The following is a 19,055-nucleotide window of genomic DNA, read 5'->3' as shown; positions in this document are numbered from 1 at the left end:
AAATTCAGACTTAAGTTGAAGAAAGTAGGGAAAACCACTAAGCCATTCAGATATGACCTAAATCAAATTCCTTATGATTACACAGTGGATACGACAAATAGATTCAAGGGGTTAGATCTGATAGAGTGCCTGAAGAACTATGGACAGGGGTTCATAACATTGTACAGGAGGCAGTGATCAAAACCATTCCAAAGAAAAAGAAATGCAAGAAGCAAAATGGTTGCCTGAGGAGGCCTTACAAATAGCTGAAAAAAGATGAGAAGTGAAAGGCAAAGGAGAAAGGGGAAGATATACCCAAATGAATGTAGAGTTCCAGAGAATAGCAAGGAGAGATAATAAAGTCTTCTTAAGTGAACAATACAAGGAAATAGAGGAAAAATAGAGGGAAGCCTGGTGTGCTGCAGTCCTTGGGATTGCACAGAGTCAGACACAACTGAGTGACTAAACAACAGCAACAACAAAGGTAAAACAGATAGGCAGAGATGTGTAATAAATCCCAGCAACCATTAAAAAGGAAAATCAATAAAAAATCTAATAATGGAGGTAAATGAAATTATTTTTTGAATACTCAATTCTAAAAAGGCAGAAAAAATAGAAGAGATGGTATAGGAAACATCTAGCAAGACGAGATTTTAGTTCAACAATATCAGTAATGTATTACATATAAATTACTTAAGCATACAATGTAAAATACAGATTGTCAGACTAGATTAAAAAAAAAAAAACCTAGGTGTATACTGTCTAGCATAAATCTTTAAATGGAAAGAAGTCCACATGTTAAAAATTAAAGGAAGGAAAACGTTGTATCAAATAAACCGTCCACAAAGTATTATACTTATATTGGAAAAAGTAGACTTTACAACAGGGATAATTCAGGAAAAAGAGGAACATTATATGATAAATGGATCAAATCTAAATTGACCTGAATATCTAAATCATACTTGAGTCCAAAAAGAAATCAAAATGAAGATTAGAAAAAATTTTAACTTAATAAAAATGAAAACACACATAGCCAAATATCTCAGATGCAGCTAAAACAGGGCATCAGTCAGTTCAGTCGCTCAGTCGTGAAACAGTGCATAGTAAGAAATTAATAGCATTAAATGATCATATTTGAAAAGAAGAAAAGTCTCAAGTTCATGATTTAAAATTCTTCCTTACTTAACTAAAAAAGAACAAATTAAATACAGAGAAAGCAAGAAAAGAATCAATAGTCAAGACAAGAACTGAAATTAATAAAATAGAAACCAGGAAAACCATAGGAGCATCAGTAAAGCTAAAACTGTTTCTCTTAGATCAATAAAATTGATATACCCTAGCCAAACTGATTATGGGGAAACCCTCCACCTCTCCACACACACACAAACTACTAATATCATGAATGACAGAGGGGAAATCACTATAAATTCTACATATATTAAAAAGATAGTAAGGGAATATCATCAACAAATTTATGCCGAGTTAAATTAAATGGACAACTTTCCTTGAAACACAAACTACCATGGCTTACTTAAGAAGAGAGAAATAACCTGAATAGCTCTATATCTATTAAAGAATTGATTGCATGCTTAAAAACCTTGCAACAAAAAATACCAGGCCCGTATGGTTTTACTGGTGAATTGTACTGAACACTTTACTATGTTATACTACTGATTTGGGGTTTCCCTGGTGGCTTAGTGGTAAAGAATCTGCCTGCCAATGCAGGAGACATAAGCGATGTAGGTTTGATCCCTGGGTCGGGAACATCCCCTGGAGGAGGAAATGGCAACCCTCTCCATTATTCTTGCCTGGGAAATCCCATGGACAAAGAAGCCTGGTAGTCTATAGTCTATGGTGTGGCAAAAGAGTCAGACACGACTTAGCAACTAAACAACAATACTGATTTTACTCAAATATTCCAGAAAAAAAAAACAACTGGTTTTATTCAAATATTCCAGAAAATTGAAAATTACGCATCACTATATATGGTCAAGTTTATACTGATATTTGTCCTGAGAGTAAAACCTGAAAAATACATATATAGGAAAAGACAACTACAGACTAATATCCCTTCTGAATATAGATGCAAAAATCCTCATGATACGTTAACATGTTGAATTTAGCAATATATACAAGATATAATACAGTATGACCATGCCAGGTTTATGGTGAATGTGCAAGATTGAGTCAATATTTGAAATTAAATCAATGTTATTTCCCACATCAACAGATTAAAGGAGAAAAACAATATTTTCTCCATAGATTCAGCACAACAGCCCTTGACAGACTTGAATTGTAGAACCAGCAATTTTATCTTTAAACAAACCTTAATGATGCCAGCAGAAAAATCAGGAGAGCACATTGTAGATATGTAAGCAAGGCCCACAGTTGTTCCAGAAAATGCTACTGTCCTGTGAAAAAGAAAGAAATTGATACAACTTATGATTCTAATTGGGCTTCCCAGGTGGGGCTAGTAGTAAATAATTTGATTGCCAATACAGGATACATAAGAGACTCCGATTCCTGGGTGGGAAAGATCTCCTGGAGGAGGAAATGGCAACCAACTCCTGTATTCTTGCCTGGAGAATCCCATGAAATGGGCTATGGTCCACAGGGCTGCAAAGAGTCGGACACAAATGAAACAACTTAGCAGGCATTCATGATTCTAATAATAGACATTTTTACTATAGACAATTCCTCTAGAATGCTGATTAGCAGAGGACCTCACAACACTTTTTTATATTATGGTTGTCATACCATCTAAATCCAGGCATCTGGATGTAATCATTGTTAATATTTTTGCTTTATAAATATAAATTAAATTATAAATGTATATAAATATATATATTAAAGTGAAATATCTTTCATTTTAATTCATATTTTCCTCATATATGTTTACTTTGATTTTCTTTTAGCACTGCTATAGCTGTAGCTGGATTTGGAATTTGGCCCCATTCTGAAAGCTTTTGTATTATTGAAGTACTTATGCAATTGAAATATCTGTCCTGTTTAAGAGATATTTTAACTACTTGCATTTGTTCACATAGATAATATATTTGGTCTTTAGTCATTTTAATTTCTTTTTTAAAAATTTATTCCATTTTGTTTTCCTTTCAATTTGTAATTATACCATGTGCTTCTTTGGTTATTACTATTGTGCTATCTGTTCAAGATGGTCACTCTGGTCTGTCTCTAGAAATTTGCAAAATATGCATTATTTTTCAAATTCCCTTAGTAGATGCATTTACATAAAAAGTTGAACCTATATTTTCCCACTTATCAACATCAAAAATGGAGAGTATACATTTTGCCATAAAAAATGAGGAAATTAGAGAACTTCCTTCCACTTTCCATTCCTTATGGAGTTATCTGTTATTTTGAAATAATACTTTGTGTCATACACAATACTTTAAAGATTTATGGCCTTTGTATTCTCTTTTAAAATTATATTAGAAAATTTTTATATTCAAGTCTACATTTTTGTGGATTTAATTCTTGCTCCTAGCTCATTTATAAAAAATAAAATTCTCCCCCATTATGGAGTTCACTATTTTGCTTTCTCTTTCCAGTGGAGAGAGTTCATTTGGAATCTTGGAGTTCATATTAGATTCCTACCTGATGATGCACAGGTATGGGTGTATTTTGTTAATTTGTCAGAGAAATGGTGAGTCAATTTACACATGATAGCATGGTTATTTCCTCTACCATTATCTTTTTAGTCCTTTTATCTTGTTTGTTCTGGTCTATTCAGGAAATCTACTCTTGATATTGGATTACCATGCCTTATCTGTACAATCTGTCATCCTGGCCATGATTTATATCTCTCTACCTTAATTATTTCACGACACTAGATTCTACTACAATTTGAGCTTGGTCCTAGAGCCAGTCTTCAGTTCAGTTCAGTTGCTCAGTTGTGTCCGACTCTTTGCGACCCCATGAATCCCAGCACGCCAGGCCTCCCTGTCCATCACCAACTCCCGGAGTTCACCCAAACTCATGTCCATCAAGTTGGTGATGCCATCCAGCCATCTCATCCTCTGTCGTCCCCTTCTCCTCTTGCCCCCAATCCCTCCCAGCTTTTCCAATGAGTCAACTCTTCTCATGAGGTGGCCAAAGTATTGGAGTTTCAGCTTTAGCATCAGTCCTTCCAATGAACACCCAGGACTGATCTCCTTTAGGATGGACTGGTTGGATCTCTTTGCAGTCCAAGGGACTCTCAAGAGTCTTCTCCAACACCACAGTTCAAAAGCATCAATTCTTCGGCGCTTAGCTCTCTTCACAGTCCAACACTCACATCCATACGTGACCACTGGAAAAACCATAGCCTTGACTAGACGGACCCTTGTTGGCAAAGTAACGTCTCTGCTTTTGAATATGCTATCTAGGTTGTTCATAACTGTCCTTCCAAGGAGTAAGCGACTTTTAATTTCATGGCTATAGTCACCATCTGCAGTGATTTTGGAGCCCCCAAAAATAGAGTCTGACACTGTTTCCACTGTTTCCCCATCTATTTCCCATGAAGTGATGGGACCAGATGCCATGATCTTAGTTTTCTGAATGTTGAGCTTTAAGCCAACTTTTTCACTCTCCTCTTTCACTTTCATCAAGAGGCTTTTTAGTTCCTCTTTACTTTATGCCATAAGGGCGGTATCATCTGCATATCTGAGGTTACTAGCCAGTCTAGTAAAAGTTTAATTCCCATATTGTTATGTTTGTAGCTCAGTCATTAAGTTTAATTTCTATACTTCTGTTGTGTTAGTAGTTCCAAAAAATGAGGTATGTCTTGTGCTGAGTCCTTGAGTCTGGAACTCATCTTTCCAAACTAAGAAACTGTGGTGGCTATCCTTCAAAGATAACCCCAATGAACCAGCTTTGCAGTATTCATATCCTGTGTAGCTGCTGCTGCTGTTGTTCAGTAGCTAAGTAGTATCCAACTTTTTGCAACCCGATGGACTATAGTCCACCAGGCTCCTCTATCCTTGGGATTTCCCAGGCAAGAATACTGGAGTTGGTTGCCATTTCCTCCTCCAGGGGATCTTCCCAACCCAGGGATCAAAACTGTGTCTCCTGCATTGGCAGGAAGGTTATTTACTTCTGAGACACCAGGGAAGCCCCCGTTATTTAAACCCTGTCTTTCTGTTCTGTTATAAACCAAATAACAATAAAAAAATCTTCTGATGAATCATTGCTCCCATATAGCTTCTCTCTCTTTAAAAAAAAAGAAAAGAAGACCATATGCAACGTAAGATACAAAAGAATATTTTTTAAACTTTTAGCATCCTATGTAAATCTGTAATGTTTTGAGATACCATTTGCTTTGCCAAGACTTTCAAAGATGTCTATGCCAAATACCACAGAATGTAAAAAGGGGGAAAATCTATACATACGTGAGTAGTTGAGCAACATCATGGTGCTTTCTCTTCAGGAGGACACCTGTCCTCCATTTAGAAAAATTTTCTAAAGTGAGTTTTGCATTGGAAGATATATCTATCTTATCCTTGTCATTCCAGATCTCCATCCCAATTAAGGCCACGTAAGTATTGAGCTTTTTATAAAGCTGTTACAAAAGAAAAAAAAAATGGCAAAGCAACTATTCATAATGGTGTTATTATCTTTTAATATTTTCTATGTACTCCAGATTTTCAAACTTATTTACAACTACACTGTAAAAACCTTATTTCCAAACACACTTGTGTAATGGAAGTTACCATCTCTTTTGGCAGACACTAGCATCCCCGTTTGTAGGCAAGACAGACACTCTTAGTTCAGGTCTATAAACTCCTTTTTTTGGTGACAAAGGGTCTATTGAAACAAAATTTTCCTGCTTGCAACCTCAAGAAATATTATAATATCCTTCTAGTAGTTCATGACTATGACTTCACTATATAAATATATTTCCTCAATTGCAATGTAACTTTCTAAGAGTCATAATTTTTCAGAATTAACAAGCTTGGCTATATTTAAAATGGATAACCAACAAGGACCTACTGTATAGCACAGAGAACTCTGTTCAGTATTGTGTAGCAGCCTGAATGGGAGAGGAGTTTGGAGGAGAATGGATACATATATATGTATGGCTGAGTCCTTTCACTGTCCACCTGAAACTATTACAATATACAAAATAAAAAGTTTTAAAAAATCTTGCTATGGAAAATAAATAAATTTTTAAAAAGAATTAGCAAACTTGACTCAGTGCTGATTTGAACATCAGAAAAGGAAAAGGCTACATGGAAAAGTCCTGCATATAAATGAGTTACAATAAAGTAAGGGACCTCTGTTATCAAACGGATTGAACCAAAGAATCTACAGCCCATATAGGATACCTTTAGAAATAACCAGTTAAGCTTATGAGACAATACATTTACTTTACAGACAAAAACTTATATTGCTACTATAGTTTGTAAAACTGCACAGTGTTGGGCAAAGAGTACAAACTTCCAGTTATAAGATAAGTAAGTTCTGGGGATCTAATGTATGATATGGGGATTACAGTTAATGATATTGTATTCTATGCTTCAAAATTGCAAAAAGGGCAGATCTCTAAATGTTTTTATCATTAAAAAAAAAACTGATGGAATCATGTGACATGATGGAGATGTTCGCCAACCTATCAGGTTAGCCAAACTAATCATTTTGCAATATATAAGTATACCAAATCAACATATTGAATGCCTTAAATCTGTCCAATATAATATGTCAAATATATCTCAATAAAGCTGGGGAAAACCACAGTTAAGACTTTCTCTTGGGGAAACTCCCTGCTAAGAAATTTGAGAAGACATTTTTAAAAAAGAAAACAAGAAAAGTGTTGATGTATGCAGTTATCATCAAAAGGGAAGTAAAAATCTAACCAGATTAAAATATTGCTTTGATTGTTTTCCAACTTTCTTATTTCTCTCTTCTTTTTTTTCACCCACCTGACAAAACTTCAGCCCTGGTTAAAACAAACTGTCCTTTCTGTTTCTCCTCCATCAAGCTCTGCTTTCAGACAGGGGAAAGCAAATGATGCTGACTGCTTTCACTCAGAAGACATGACTACTAACCTCAAGTGGTCTGAACCACCCTCCAGCAAACCTGCTGTATTTCCAAAATCCATTCACTCTCACAGCCTTCTGCACATGCCTCTCTTTCTTAAACATTCTGGCAGTTTCTTTCAAGTCCTGACTTTAAGCAGATTCATTGAAGATGCAACCAGAAGAGAATTTCCACAAGCTCCACCCGTCCACCCACACTGGTCTACACCTGTTCAAACAGCCTGTACTTGCCCTTCTTCACTGCATGAATGACAGGTCAGTGACCCAAGGCCAGCTTCCTCATTTATGCACCGGACCTGCCATCTCACCCCGTATCAGAGATTCCTCTAGCAATTTTTCTGTCTTCTTGCATTGTCAGTGTTTAGCCTTCTGCGCAATGATTCTCATCAGAATCAAAAGGATGCCTCATTGTGGCAGGGGAAATGTCTCTTTGTGATTTTTCCTCCTTTGAGTTATGCCCCATTTCTCTGCTCCCATTTATAGCAAAAACTTCCAGAAAAAAAAAAATCTGTATTTGCTGTTTCTAAGTTCACTTCTCTCATTGTTTCTAGACTCCCTAAAATCATGATTTTTACAGTCTGTTGCTTCATCCAGGAGACCAACAATTTTTCCTTTGTTAAATCCAATGGCCAGTCCCTGGTCCTCAGAAGCATCTCACATCATTGATTATGTCTTTCTTTGATAGATGTTTGTTTCAAGTAGTTTCCACAACCACAACTTTTCCTTTTCTTTCCTGTCTACTCCTTGGTCTCACCTCCACTCTCACCTCCTCCCCTCTTACTCCTCATCAAAGAAGTATTTCAAGGATATATTTTTGTGTCCTTTTCCTGCTTACCTACATCCATTTCCCTGGTGATTTTACAAATATTTTCTGTAAAGGTCCAGATATAAAACATTTTAGGCTTTGAGGCCACATGGTCTTGGCTGCAATTACTCACCACCTTTGGTATTGTAGCAGGAAAGCAACCATAGACAATGTAAACAAATGGGCATGGCTATGATTGAATAAAACTTTATTTTATAAAGAGGCAACGGGCCACAGTTGGTCCACATGCCACAGTTTGCTGACCCATCTTATGCCACCTATGTGTGCTATACATATAGCTAATTCACACTATTGTAGAAACTAACACAGCATTGTAAAGCAATTAGAATCCAATTTAAAAATAAATTAAAAATAAATAAATAATGACCAAGTTTAAAAAAAAGTATAGATTTATATCTCCACCCAGAACTTGCCCTGAACTCCAATCTTGTGTCTTCAGGATTTCCACCTAGAAGTCTTTGTGCAAAAAGATACCTCAAAGTTGATGTGTCCAAAACGGAAAGCCTAATCTCTTCTCTGAAAGGTTTCCATTGTCCCCCCACCATTGCTTCATATTCTTGAAGTTGCTCAGGTCAAAACCCTTGATGTCACCTGAATTCTCTCTTTTTTTATGCTTCTTATATCCCATCCACCTTCTAAACTCAAGTCACTCTATCCAGAGATCAGACCTTCTCAATAGGTCACCCATCACTGGTTTCTCTCAAGCCACCACCATCTCTTAGCCTGAACGAGGCCAGTTCCCCTACCTGGCCTCATTTCTGCTCTTGCACTCCTTCAGTTTATCTTCAACAGAACAGCCAAAGTCATCTTTTAAGAACACAGATCTAAACATGTCACATCTCAGTTCAGCCTTTCTAATGTCTTCCTCACTCATTAAGAATAACAAAGTCCTAAATACCATCTGTGATCACTTATCTGTGGAATCTAAAATATAACATAAATGAACTTACTCAGGAAACAGAAACAGACTTTCAGACATAGAGAACCAACTTGTAGTTGCCAATGGGGAGAGGGTGGCATGGGGGAATGGATTAGGAGTTTGAGATTAGCTGATACAAGCTATTATTTATAGGATGGATAAGCAACAAGGTCCTACTGTATAGCACAGGAAACTGTACTCAGTATAAACCGTACATACTTTGAAATGGCTTATCTTGTGATAAACCATAATGAAAAAGAATATAAAAAGAAAGTACATAAATGTATAACTGAATCACTTTGCTGTACAGCAGAAATTAATACATTATAAATCAGCTATATCTTAATTAAAAAAAAAAAACAAAGTCCTTACAAAGGCTCACTAGGGCCTTCAAATTTTGGCCACCACTACCTTTAGATGTCATCTCCCTCTCTTGGCTCTGGCCTTCCACTTACTCCTCAAGCAAGGCAATCTGGGTTCTGCACTCAGGTCATTTGCTCTTCCTAGGGTTACATCTGTTTCTTTCCTACAAGTCTCTGCTCAAATATTACCCTATTAGAGATGACTTCCCTATTTAACACAGCACCCAAGATATCTCGCCTCAGGACTTCACTGGTGGTTCTCTGGTAAAGAAACCATCTTCCAATGCAGGGTGATTGGAGTTTGATCCCTGATCAGGGAACTAAGATCCCACATGCTGCAGGCAACTAAGCCCTCACACCATAACCGGAGGGCCCATATGTTGCAACTAGAGTAGTGTGCATGCCACGACGAAGAACCTGAGTGCTGCAACAAAGAATTAACATAGCCAAAAAAGAAGAAGAAGAAAAAAAAAAACCAATCCACAATGCATACATCTAAATCTTTCTCTTCCTTTCTCTTTTTCTCTCTTTTTAAAAAATGTTTTATTATTCTTTATAGCACATATCATCATCTTACACACTCTTTATTTGACTTGTTTGCCTCTTTGAACAAGAATGCTAACTTCCTGAAGGGAAGAATAATGCCTTGAAGAAAGAGATATTTGTCAGTTTTGTTCATCTTTTTATTTCCGTAATCTAGAAGAATACTTGCCACAAAGTAAGTGCTCAATAAACATGGCCACTTCTTGAGGTCTCCTAAGAGGAGTCAGCATACTCTTTGTGGTGAGAAAATGAGATATGACCTTGGTTACTGGGTCCACCTTCATTTCATTTCTATTGTTACAGTATTTGCAGGACCGCAGGTGACTCAGCCATTTCAACAAAGTAAGCTAACCATATGTTCAACTAACAAGGTTTGAATAGAAGGGATATAAAAATAATTTTAATGGAAATTAGATGATAAAATCATGTTTAAAGAACTGAATCAATAGTTGCACAATGAAAATAGGCTTGGAAATCTAACCAATCTAAGATTAAATCTTCTCTCTATTGTTTTCTAACTTTGTGACTTTAGGCAAGTTATTTTGTGTCTTAGAAGCTAATTCCTTAGCTATAAATTAGGTTTAATAATACATTAGGGTTGTTCAAGGTTTAAATGAGATAATGTATTGAAAGCTGCTATTGTACCAGAGTTTGGCTTATCTCATTGGTTGGTTAGTTGGTTTTTCCATTTGGTTTTCTATTGGGATTTGTATGTCAGAATTTTCTTACTGGGCTTTAGAAAAAGAAAGACCAAAACAAAACCACCTTCTAAATCTTGATGGACCTGAGAATAATGTGGCAAGTAGGTGAGATACTTCTCTATCATGTAATATTAATATTCAATGAAGTAGCCAAAGTCATGGTCACCTTTCAAGAGACAGTCAGCCATATTCTTAGAAGTATTGGTTTTTCTTCCCTGTATCATGAAATGACCAATGACACCACGTAACAAATTGTTAAAACTACACTCAATAAAATATGCCATACCATATTGATGTAATTGACCATCTCAAATACCGTCTTTCTTATTTCCTCTTGATCTTGATTGTGCCTTTTAAACTAAAAAACAGCACAGACAAAATATAGACATTGATAGAAATGAATGTAATTAGAAGATTAAAAATAGCAATTTCACTAATTTTATTTATTATAATTAATGATCAATTATAAAAGTTGACACTTATTAAAAACAAAGCACTTCCTTATTTCTCTAGCTAAATGAAAGCACTTAAGAAGATGATGTTTCATCCTATAAAGTACTAGCTCAGTGTAAAGATCTAAGGAACTATTCCTGAAGTATTTTCAGTTAAATACCATGGCTTCCTAAACTGTGTAGAACTAATGCAAGGAAGAGTCTATTCATTTAAAGAAATACGAGCAATAAATGAATTTAGTATAATAAGAAAAGTCAAAACTTTATATAATAAGTATATATATATATGTATATATATATATAAAACATTATATAATAAGAGGTCAAAACTTTCTATAATAAGAGAGGTCAAAAATGTATTAACTTATTCATATTATCATAAGTTTTCCTTTGTGATCACATTTATGGAATTCAGGTTTAGAATAATCAATATATTAAAATGCATTCAAAACTGTAACCAAAGCTCCATGTGTTATGTAACTAAATGAAAAGTTCTTTACAGAGTTTTCTATCAGAGTCCTTGTCTTCTTTTCTTTGTGATGAACATTTTTCCAAGTTAAGAATCTAGCCCTTTATCAGTCACACATGCTACAAATGATTTTTCTCAGTTTGTGGTCCTAATTCTTTTATAGGCTGGTTAGCCAAAGGAATAGTTTTAACTTTCACTTTGGATTCTGGCTTTTAGGTCAGGCATCTGCAAACTAAGAACCTAATCTGGCCCATGACAAAGCTTTATTTCAATTTTTAAAAAAAAAACGATTAACAATGAATATTACCAAAAAGTGCCTTTTTCAGAAAATTCTATTAGCTTTTTAAAAAATTTATCACTCCCTGATAAGCATAAACTTTAATTTACCAATGATTTAACTACTTAACATAAAACAAGTGACTAAAGAATTTAATTAGAAAATAAGTTTGGAGCTCTTGAGACAATAAGAAAGGAGCATTTTAGTGCAAAATGATCAGTTTATGCATATTATGTTAGGCACTCATTCCTTAAAAAGTAAAATATCAGCCTAATGCATGTCAAATTTCTAAATTTATAAAAAAGAATAGTTCATATTCATTATTTTAAGAACATATCCACTATTTAATATCTTGCATAATAAACTTATGCAGCATAGCATTTTAAAAGACTCATTTATCTGATATAATTACCTCACCATGGTCCAGGACCAAATAATATTCTACATATTTCTTTTTTTCCCAAAACTTCTGGTCTTTGGATGTCTGTAAAAACCATAAAAAGGAAAATTATGAAGGCAATGTCTCTCTCTGCAAGAATCATTCTTAAATATGAAATGTGTAATCCAATAAGAGTTGGTTGGTATCTGGGAAGGAAGGAAGACAATACTACCATTTTGACTCTAACTAACCACCAGAATCATCTTACAGACTAGACTTAGAATGTCAGAGGTAGAAGAGACATTGGTGATATTCTAGTCTGTCCCCTTCATTTTTACCAGAGTGTAAAGGATTGCATAAATAATTAATCAGTTCAGTTCAGTCACTCAGCTGTGTCTGACTCTGTGACCCCATGGACTGCAGCATGCCAGGCTTCCCTGATCATTACCAGCTCCCAGAGCTTGCTCAGACTCATGTCCATCAAGCCAGTGATGCCATCCAACCATCTCATCCTCTATCATTCCCTTCTCCTCCTGCCTTAAAACTTTCCCAGCACCAGGGTCTTTGCAAATGAGTCAGTTCTTCCCATCAGGTGGCCAAAGTATTGGAGCTTCAACTACAGCATCAGTCCTTTCAATGAATATTCAGGACTGATTTCCTTGAGGATGGACTGGTTGGATCTCTGCAGTCCAGGGGACTCTCAAGAGTCTTCTCCAACATCACAGTTCAAAAGTATTAATTCTTCGGCACTCAGCTTTCTTTATAGTCCAACTCTCACATCTATACATGACTCTTGGAAAGACCATAGCTTTGACTAGATGGACTTTTGTTGGTAAAGTAATGTCTCTGCTTTTTAATATGCTGTCTAGGTTGGTTATAGCTTTTATTCCAAGGAGCAAAAGTCTTTTAATTTCATGGCTGCAATCACTACCTGCAGTGATTTTAAAGTCTGTCACTGTTTCCAATGTTTCACCATCTATTTGCCATAAAGTGATGGGACCAGATGCCATGATCTTAGTTTTCCGAAAGTTGAGTTTTAAGCCAACTTTTTCACTCTCTTCTTTCACTTTCATCAAGAGGCTCTTCTTTGCTTTCTGCCTTACAGGTGGTGTCATCTTCATATCCGAGGGTATTGATATTTCTCCCGGCAATCTTGATTCCAGCTTGTGCTTCTTCCAGCCCAGCATTTCCCATGATGTACTCTGCATATAAGTTAAATAAGCAGGGTGACAACATACAGCCTTGATGTACTCCTTTTCCTATTTGGAACCAGTTTGTTGTTCCATGTCCAGTTCTAATTGTTGCTTCCTGAACTGCGTACAGATTTCTTAAGAGGCAGGTCAGGTGGTCTGGTATTCTCATCTGTTTAAGAACTTTCCACAGTTTATTGTGATCCACACAGTCAAAGGCTTTGGCATAGTCAATAAAGCAGAAGTAGGTGTTTTTCTGGAACTCTCTTGCTTTTTCGATGATCCAGCGGATGTTGGCAATTTGATCTCTGGTTTCTCTGCCTTTTCTAAAACCTGCTTGAACATCTAGAAGTTCACGGTTCACATATTGCTGAAGCCTGGCTTGGAGAATTTTGAGCATTACTTGACTAGCACGTGAGATAAGTGTAATTGTAGTATGAGCATTCTTTGGCATTGCCTTTCTTTGGGATTGGAATGAAAACTGACCTTTTCCAGTCCTGTGGCCACTGCTGAGTTTTCCAAACTTGCTGGCATATTGAGTGTAGCACTTTCACAGCATCATCTTTCAGGATTTGAAATAGCTCAACTGGAATTCCATCATCTCCACTAGCTTTGTTCATAGCCATGCTTCCTAAGGCCCACTTGACTTCCCATTCCAGAATGTTTGGCTCTGGGTTAGTGATCACACTATCGTGATTATCTGAGTCATGAAGATCTTTTTTGTATAGTTCTTCTGTTGTTTTTTTTTTTTTTTTTGCCATCTCTTCTTAATATCTTCTGCTTCTGTTAGATCCATACCATTTCTGTCCTTTATTGTGCCCATCTTTGCATGAAATGTTCTTGTTCCTCTGCCTTTTCTAAAACCAGGCTTCCCTTTTGGCTCATCTGGTAAAGAATCCACCTGCAATGCAGTAGGGGGTTCATCCCTGGGTTAGGAAGATCCCCCAGAAAAAGGAAAGGCTACCCAGTCCAGTATTTTGACCTGGAATATTCCATGGACTCTATAGTCCATGGGGTCACAAAAAGTCAGACACAACTGAGCGATTTTTCACTTATCATTTATATACACACACACAACTAATTAATAGGAATGCTAAAAATAAAACCAAAGTCTTCAGATTTTTTGAACAGTGGAGTTTCTCCACTAGTCTACCATGAAATAGACATGTTAACTTCAGCATTCTCTTAGGGTCTGGTTTTTTTGTTTGTTTGTTTCCTTGTATTCCTATCCTAATAAGTAGCCCCTCCTCTACTAAGGGTTCAAAGCCAAGAGTCACCATAGCACCTAGTCTGTCCTTTGCTTCTCAAACAGAGCTGCATCTCCTTTGCACATTCCAAGCTTCCCTCATTTCAGTTTCTTTCTCTCCACAAAACAAAGCAAAAATCATGTTTCACAGTAGATTTGTTACTGACCCGAGTTCTTGAACTGTGTGCATGTGTGTGTGTGTGGTATGCAGTATGCAGTATCTTAATTCTCTGACCAGGGGATGAACCCATGTCTTGGGAGCAAGGAGTCTTAACCACTGACCACCAGGGAAATCCTTAAACTCTTTAATCAGTAGTAATTGATAAGAAGCTAGGTGAAAAATTCAGACAAGAGTTAGATGCATGAAGTAGGCAGTAAGTTGTCACAGTCTTGCCTCTTAAGGCCAAAGCTGGAGATATGCATTTGATGGTAATTAGTGCAAAGTTCCTATTTGACAAAGTTCCTATGTCCTAAGACATAGCACTGGATGAGATTATCCAGGAAGGATATGTAGATAAAGCAAAGAATGTGATGCAGGATTGAGCTACATGCTGCTGCTGCTGCTAAGTCACTTCAGTCGTGTCCGACTCTGCGCAACCCCATAGACGGCAGCCCACCAGGCTCCCCCATCCCTGGGATTCTCCAGGCAAGAACACTGGAGTGGGTTGCCAGTTCCTTCTCCAATGCATGAAAGTGAAAAGTGAAAGTGAAGTCACTCAGTCGTGTCCGACTCCTGGCGACCCCATGTACTGCAGCCTACCAGGCTCCTCCGTCCATAGGCTTTTCCAGGCAAGAGTACTGGAGTGGGGTGCCATTGCCTTCTCCTGAGCTACATGAGGCCTCAAATATTTAGTGGTCCAGCAGAGGTGGGCTAATAGTAAGAGGACCTGAGGAGGAGTACCAAAATGAAACAGTAAGATGTAATGAGAGTGAGGATATTTGCACGTGATTACCAAGGAATTGAGGCAGAAAGACTAGGGACCTGTATCAAGCTTAACCAGGAGATCAACATTCATGGAAGTTTATGGCTCAGAGTGATTCTTCTGGGCTCTTAGATATCATAGCACTGGTAGAACTTATTGCTCAGTACCCAGTCTCTCAGAAGTGTCCTTTTTGTGACCTCATGGACTGCAGCCCGACAAGCTCTTCTGTCGATGGGGTTTTTCAAGCAAGAATACTGCAGTGGGTTGCCATTTTCTTCTCCAGGGGATCTTCCCAACCCAGGGATCAAACTCGTGTCTCTTGCAATGGCAGGTGGATTCTTTACTGCTGAACCACCTGGTAAGCCTGGTAGAATTTAAATCCACAGAAAATTGAATCCAACAGAGATTCTGTTTTATTCAGACCTCTTCTGTCCAGGTATTATGGATTCTGAGAACATGTATAAGAGATGATTGGATGTGACATGCATCCTGAAGAAAATGAAGGTAAGGATGACAAAGTTTTTGTGTATCTATTTTATAGTTTCCATGCTGGCTTCATGGTGACTCAGAAGGTAAAGAATTACCTTCCAACCCAGGTTCATTCCCTGGGTTGGACTCATCCTCTGGTACTGACTACCCACTCCAGTATTTTCACCTGGAGAATTCCATGGACAGAAGAGCATGGCAGGCAAGAGTACATAAGGTCAAATAGAGTTGGACATAACTGAGCGACTAACACTAACACTTCCAACACAAACCACGTTCATTTTCTTGTGTGACCAGAAGCTGAATTCCAGGTATAACAGAATATTCTAAGTTGCAGATCCCATATTTATTTTGCTCACTGCCATATCCCCAAGAGTTACAGCAGTAGTTTAAGAAAGATTTGTTGAATAAATTCATTCCTGGAGACAACAAGGTATTTTATCTCAAAACAATAATAATACTTTATCCCCTTGTTGTATGATGTAGCACTGTGAAAGTTGTCTGCTTCTAGGAGACCAATATTATATCTATGCATCTTTTTAACCCTTGAACACAATATATTGTTAATAATAGTCATTGTTGTTGTGGTTTATTTGCTAAATCATGTCCAGCTCTTTGCAACCCTATGAACTGTAGCCCACAGGCTCTTCTGTCCACGGGATTTCCCAGGCAACAATACTGGAGTGGGTTGCCATTTCCTTCTCCAGGTCCATATGTACTTATTAAATAAATCATCAATGTACAATGAGGTTTTAATGTCTCTGTAACGTACTAGTTTCAACAATGATTGTAAAGTCTCAGTCAATTGGATTTAATAGGACTGGAACCCAGAGCAACCAGGATGAGATATATAAGAACCCTGAAAATAAAAAATAAAAGTAGGCATACAGCCAGACTGGTAGATGAGAGTGCCTTCAGATGAATTCCAGGTGCCCATATTGTGTCATTCATCCCACAGGAGCTCTTAGTCTTCTGTTCTTCAGGATCGTGCTTGAAGAGTGCATGTTCTTGTTCATCCTGGTTTGTGAGGCTTAAAGGTTCAATGAAGTACTTTTGATCTCCCTGACTGAAGTAACCCCTGAAAAACAGAAGAGTCTAAGCTTCTTAAAAATATTCCAGTTTTGAGTGTTAAAGACTTGTAGACTCTAAAAAGCGACTACCACCAAAGGATTCCAAACTCAGGGCAGTAGAATATAGTATAACATTACAGCTGAAGATACCCTTAGAGATCACCTAAACTTGTTTTCTCTATGAGGAAACCAGACCTGTTGGGGAGAAGTGACTACTGCAGTCAGACTGCTATGCTGGTGCTGTAGGGAAATTTTGTGACCCTCAGTCCAGTGGCCTTCCAATTCCCATGCATTGTCTGCTCTAGAGGTACGCTGACAATGAAAGAGACTTTGGAGTCTTATAGCAAGGGTTAAAATTCTGGGTCTATGACTTAAAGTCACATAACCTCAGTTTCTCCATCTACAAAATGGCAATAATAATATCTACTGAACAGTATAGTTGCAAAGGCTGAAGGAGATAAGATGCAAAGCACACAATCAATGAATATTATCATTTTCTTCTCACTTCTATCTGCTGAAATCCTGAGTAGGATTCACTTAACCATTATCTAGGGAGCACCCATTATTCTCTAGACATTGGAGCAAGGGCAAAAGGTAAAAAGGAAAAGTCACGCTGTCTCATTTCATGGAGCTTATATTAAAATGAGGAAGATGGAAGTGAATCAAATGATCATATTGGATCTACAAATACACATAATTATATGATGTATATGTAATATATACAACTACAGCAGATAATTGCTAGGAAGGAAAAGCCCAAGAACATACAGTAGAAGGGAGACTGGACTGAGTGTACATGGAATTAGAAGAGTGGATATAGAGAGATAAGTTAGATGATTTCAATTTTATTTATTTTGTTGATTTGACTGTGCCAGGTCTTAGTTGTGGCATGTGGGATCTAGTTTACTGACCAAGGATCAAACCTGGGTGCCCTGCATTAGGAACAGGGATCTGAGCCACTGGGCCACCGGGGAAGTTCCACATAGGTGATTTATTGCAGTGGTCTGCATAAAGGTTCATGGCAGTTTGGACTAGGATGTGGCAGCAGAGAGAGACTATAGTGAATAATCTCAGGGAATATTTAGAACATATAATCAACAGGGTTCATTAAATGAATTGAAAATGTGTATTTGAAAGGCAAGAAGTCATCAAAGAACCTAGGTTTCCGGATTAAGCAAGTGGTTGGTTGACTATAACATTCACTGAGATGGAAATCACTGGAAAAATACCACATTAGGGAGAAAATCATTTGTTGTATATTAAGATTGAGATTTCCTTGAAATCTCCAGATGTGGAGAGATATAGAGTTATGGAAAAGGAAATGAGATAATCGAGTCTGGGCATCAGAAGAGATATCTTATTGTAGACAGATACATGGCAAGTCATAAACATCCAGAAGGAAATGGATGTCATAAGAACGGATAGGACACACTAGAAAGAGTTTAGAGTGAAGAGAGAAGGTTTCATTCCCTAAAGGTTCTGACTCTAAAACTAGGACTTGATAACCTATATTTTGAAAACAAGCAGACAAACAAAAACAACTCTGCAAGCAATTTAGGGATGTAATTTATAAACTACTCTCAAGAAAAGCCATGTTTCCTGCAAATTTCAAAAATTTTGAGCCGTTAGAATTCAAACTCAACTATAGTACAATTAATTATATTTGAGATTCTTTAGATTATTCACACATATCATCATCATCATCACAGGAATATACAAACCATCGTGAAGGCTTCCTTACCTTAGACCTCTACATGTGCTGATGCTAGCATCAGAAACTTCTTCATTAACGATGCGTCCTTGATAGTAACAGTCATCCTAGGAAAAAGGGAAAAGGGGGTTGACCAAGGACAAGTGTGAATGTATTTTAGACCAGCAACTAAATTTGAGTTTGAAATCTTGAAATGGGATCAAAAATGTTTTCAAACCATTTTATGCTAAACAGCAATTAGAGCTGTAAAAAAAAAAATTTTAAACCAGCCTTCTGTGGATAAAATTTTCATCATTTAGTTGATGATCCCAAATGCCTAGGGGGCATTAACTATACCTTGTTGTAAATTTTATTGTTGCAGGAGAAGAATGCCAGGGATGAATAGAGTCTGGGAAAAGACCAACTCATAGATGTAAGTTTAAAACCTGAGTCCCTGAAATACCAGACAGTCATTCTTTCCCTGGATAATTGTTCATTAAATTTTCCTA

General features: G+C 37.0%; 1 protein-coding gene across 5 annotated transcripts in view; it reads right to left on the bottom strand.

Moving 5' to 3' along the window:
- LOC133252880 (disintegrin and metalloproteinase domain-containing protein 28-like) overlaps positions 1–19,055 on the bottom strand; it is a 125,352-nt gene that overhangs the window by 88,693 nt on the left and 17,604 nt on the right. For all 5 annotated transcript variants that reach the window (XR_009738116.1, XM_061425862.1, XM_061425863.1 and 2 more), the window contains exons 5-10: positions 18,598–18,674; positions 16,675–16,864; positions 11,975–12,046; positions 10,651–10,722; positions 5,367–5,536; positions 2,306–2,390 (exon numbers count right to left, since the gene is read on the bottom strand). Coding sequence is in view for 4 of the 5 variants with exons in the window: in XM_061425862.1 (XP_061281846.1) it covers positions 2,306–2,390; positions 5,367–5,536; positions 10,651–10,722; positions 11,975–12,046; positions 16,675–16,864; positions 18,598–18,674 (666 nt within the window). In the remaining variant the exon portion in view is untranslated. The remainder of the gene's footprint in view (positions 1–2,305; positions 2,391–5,366; positions 5,537–10,650; positions 10,723–11,974; positions 12,047–16,674; positions 16,865–18,597; positions 18,675–19,055) is intronic.

This window comes from Bos javanicus, chromosome 8 (assembly GCF_032452875.1).
Source record: "Bos javanicus breed banteng chromosome 8, ARS-OSU_banteng_1.0, whole genome shotgun sequence".
Lineage (NCBI taxonomy): Eukaryota > Metazoa > Chordata > Mammalia > Artiodactyla > Bovidae > Bos > Bos javanicus.
Note: the sequence above shows the minus strand (reverse complement) of the source record. Positions and strands in the feature narration are given on the sequence as shown.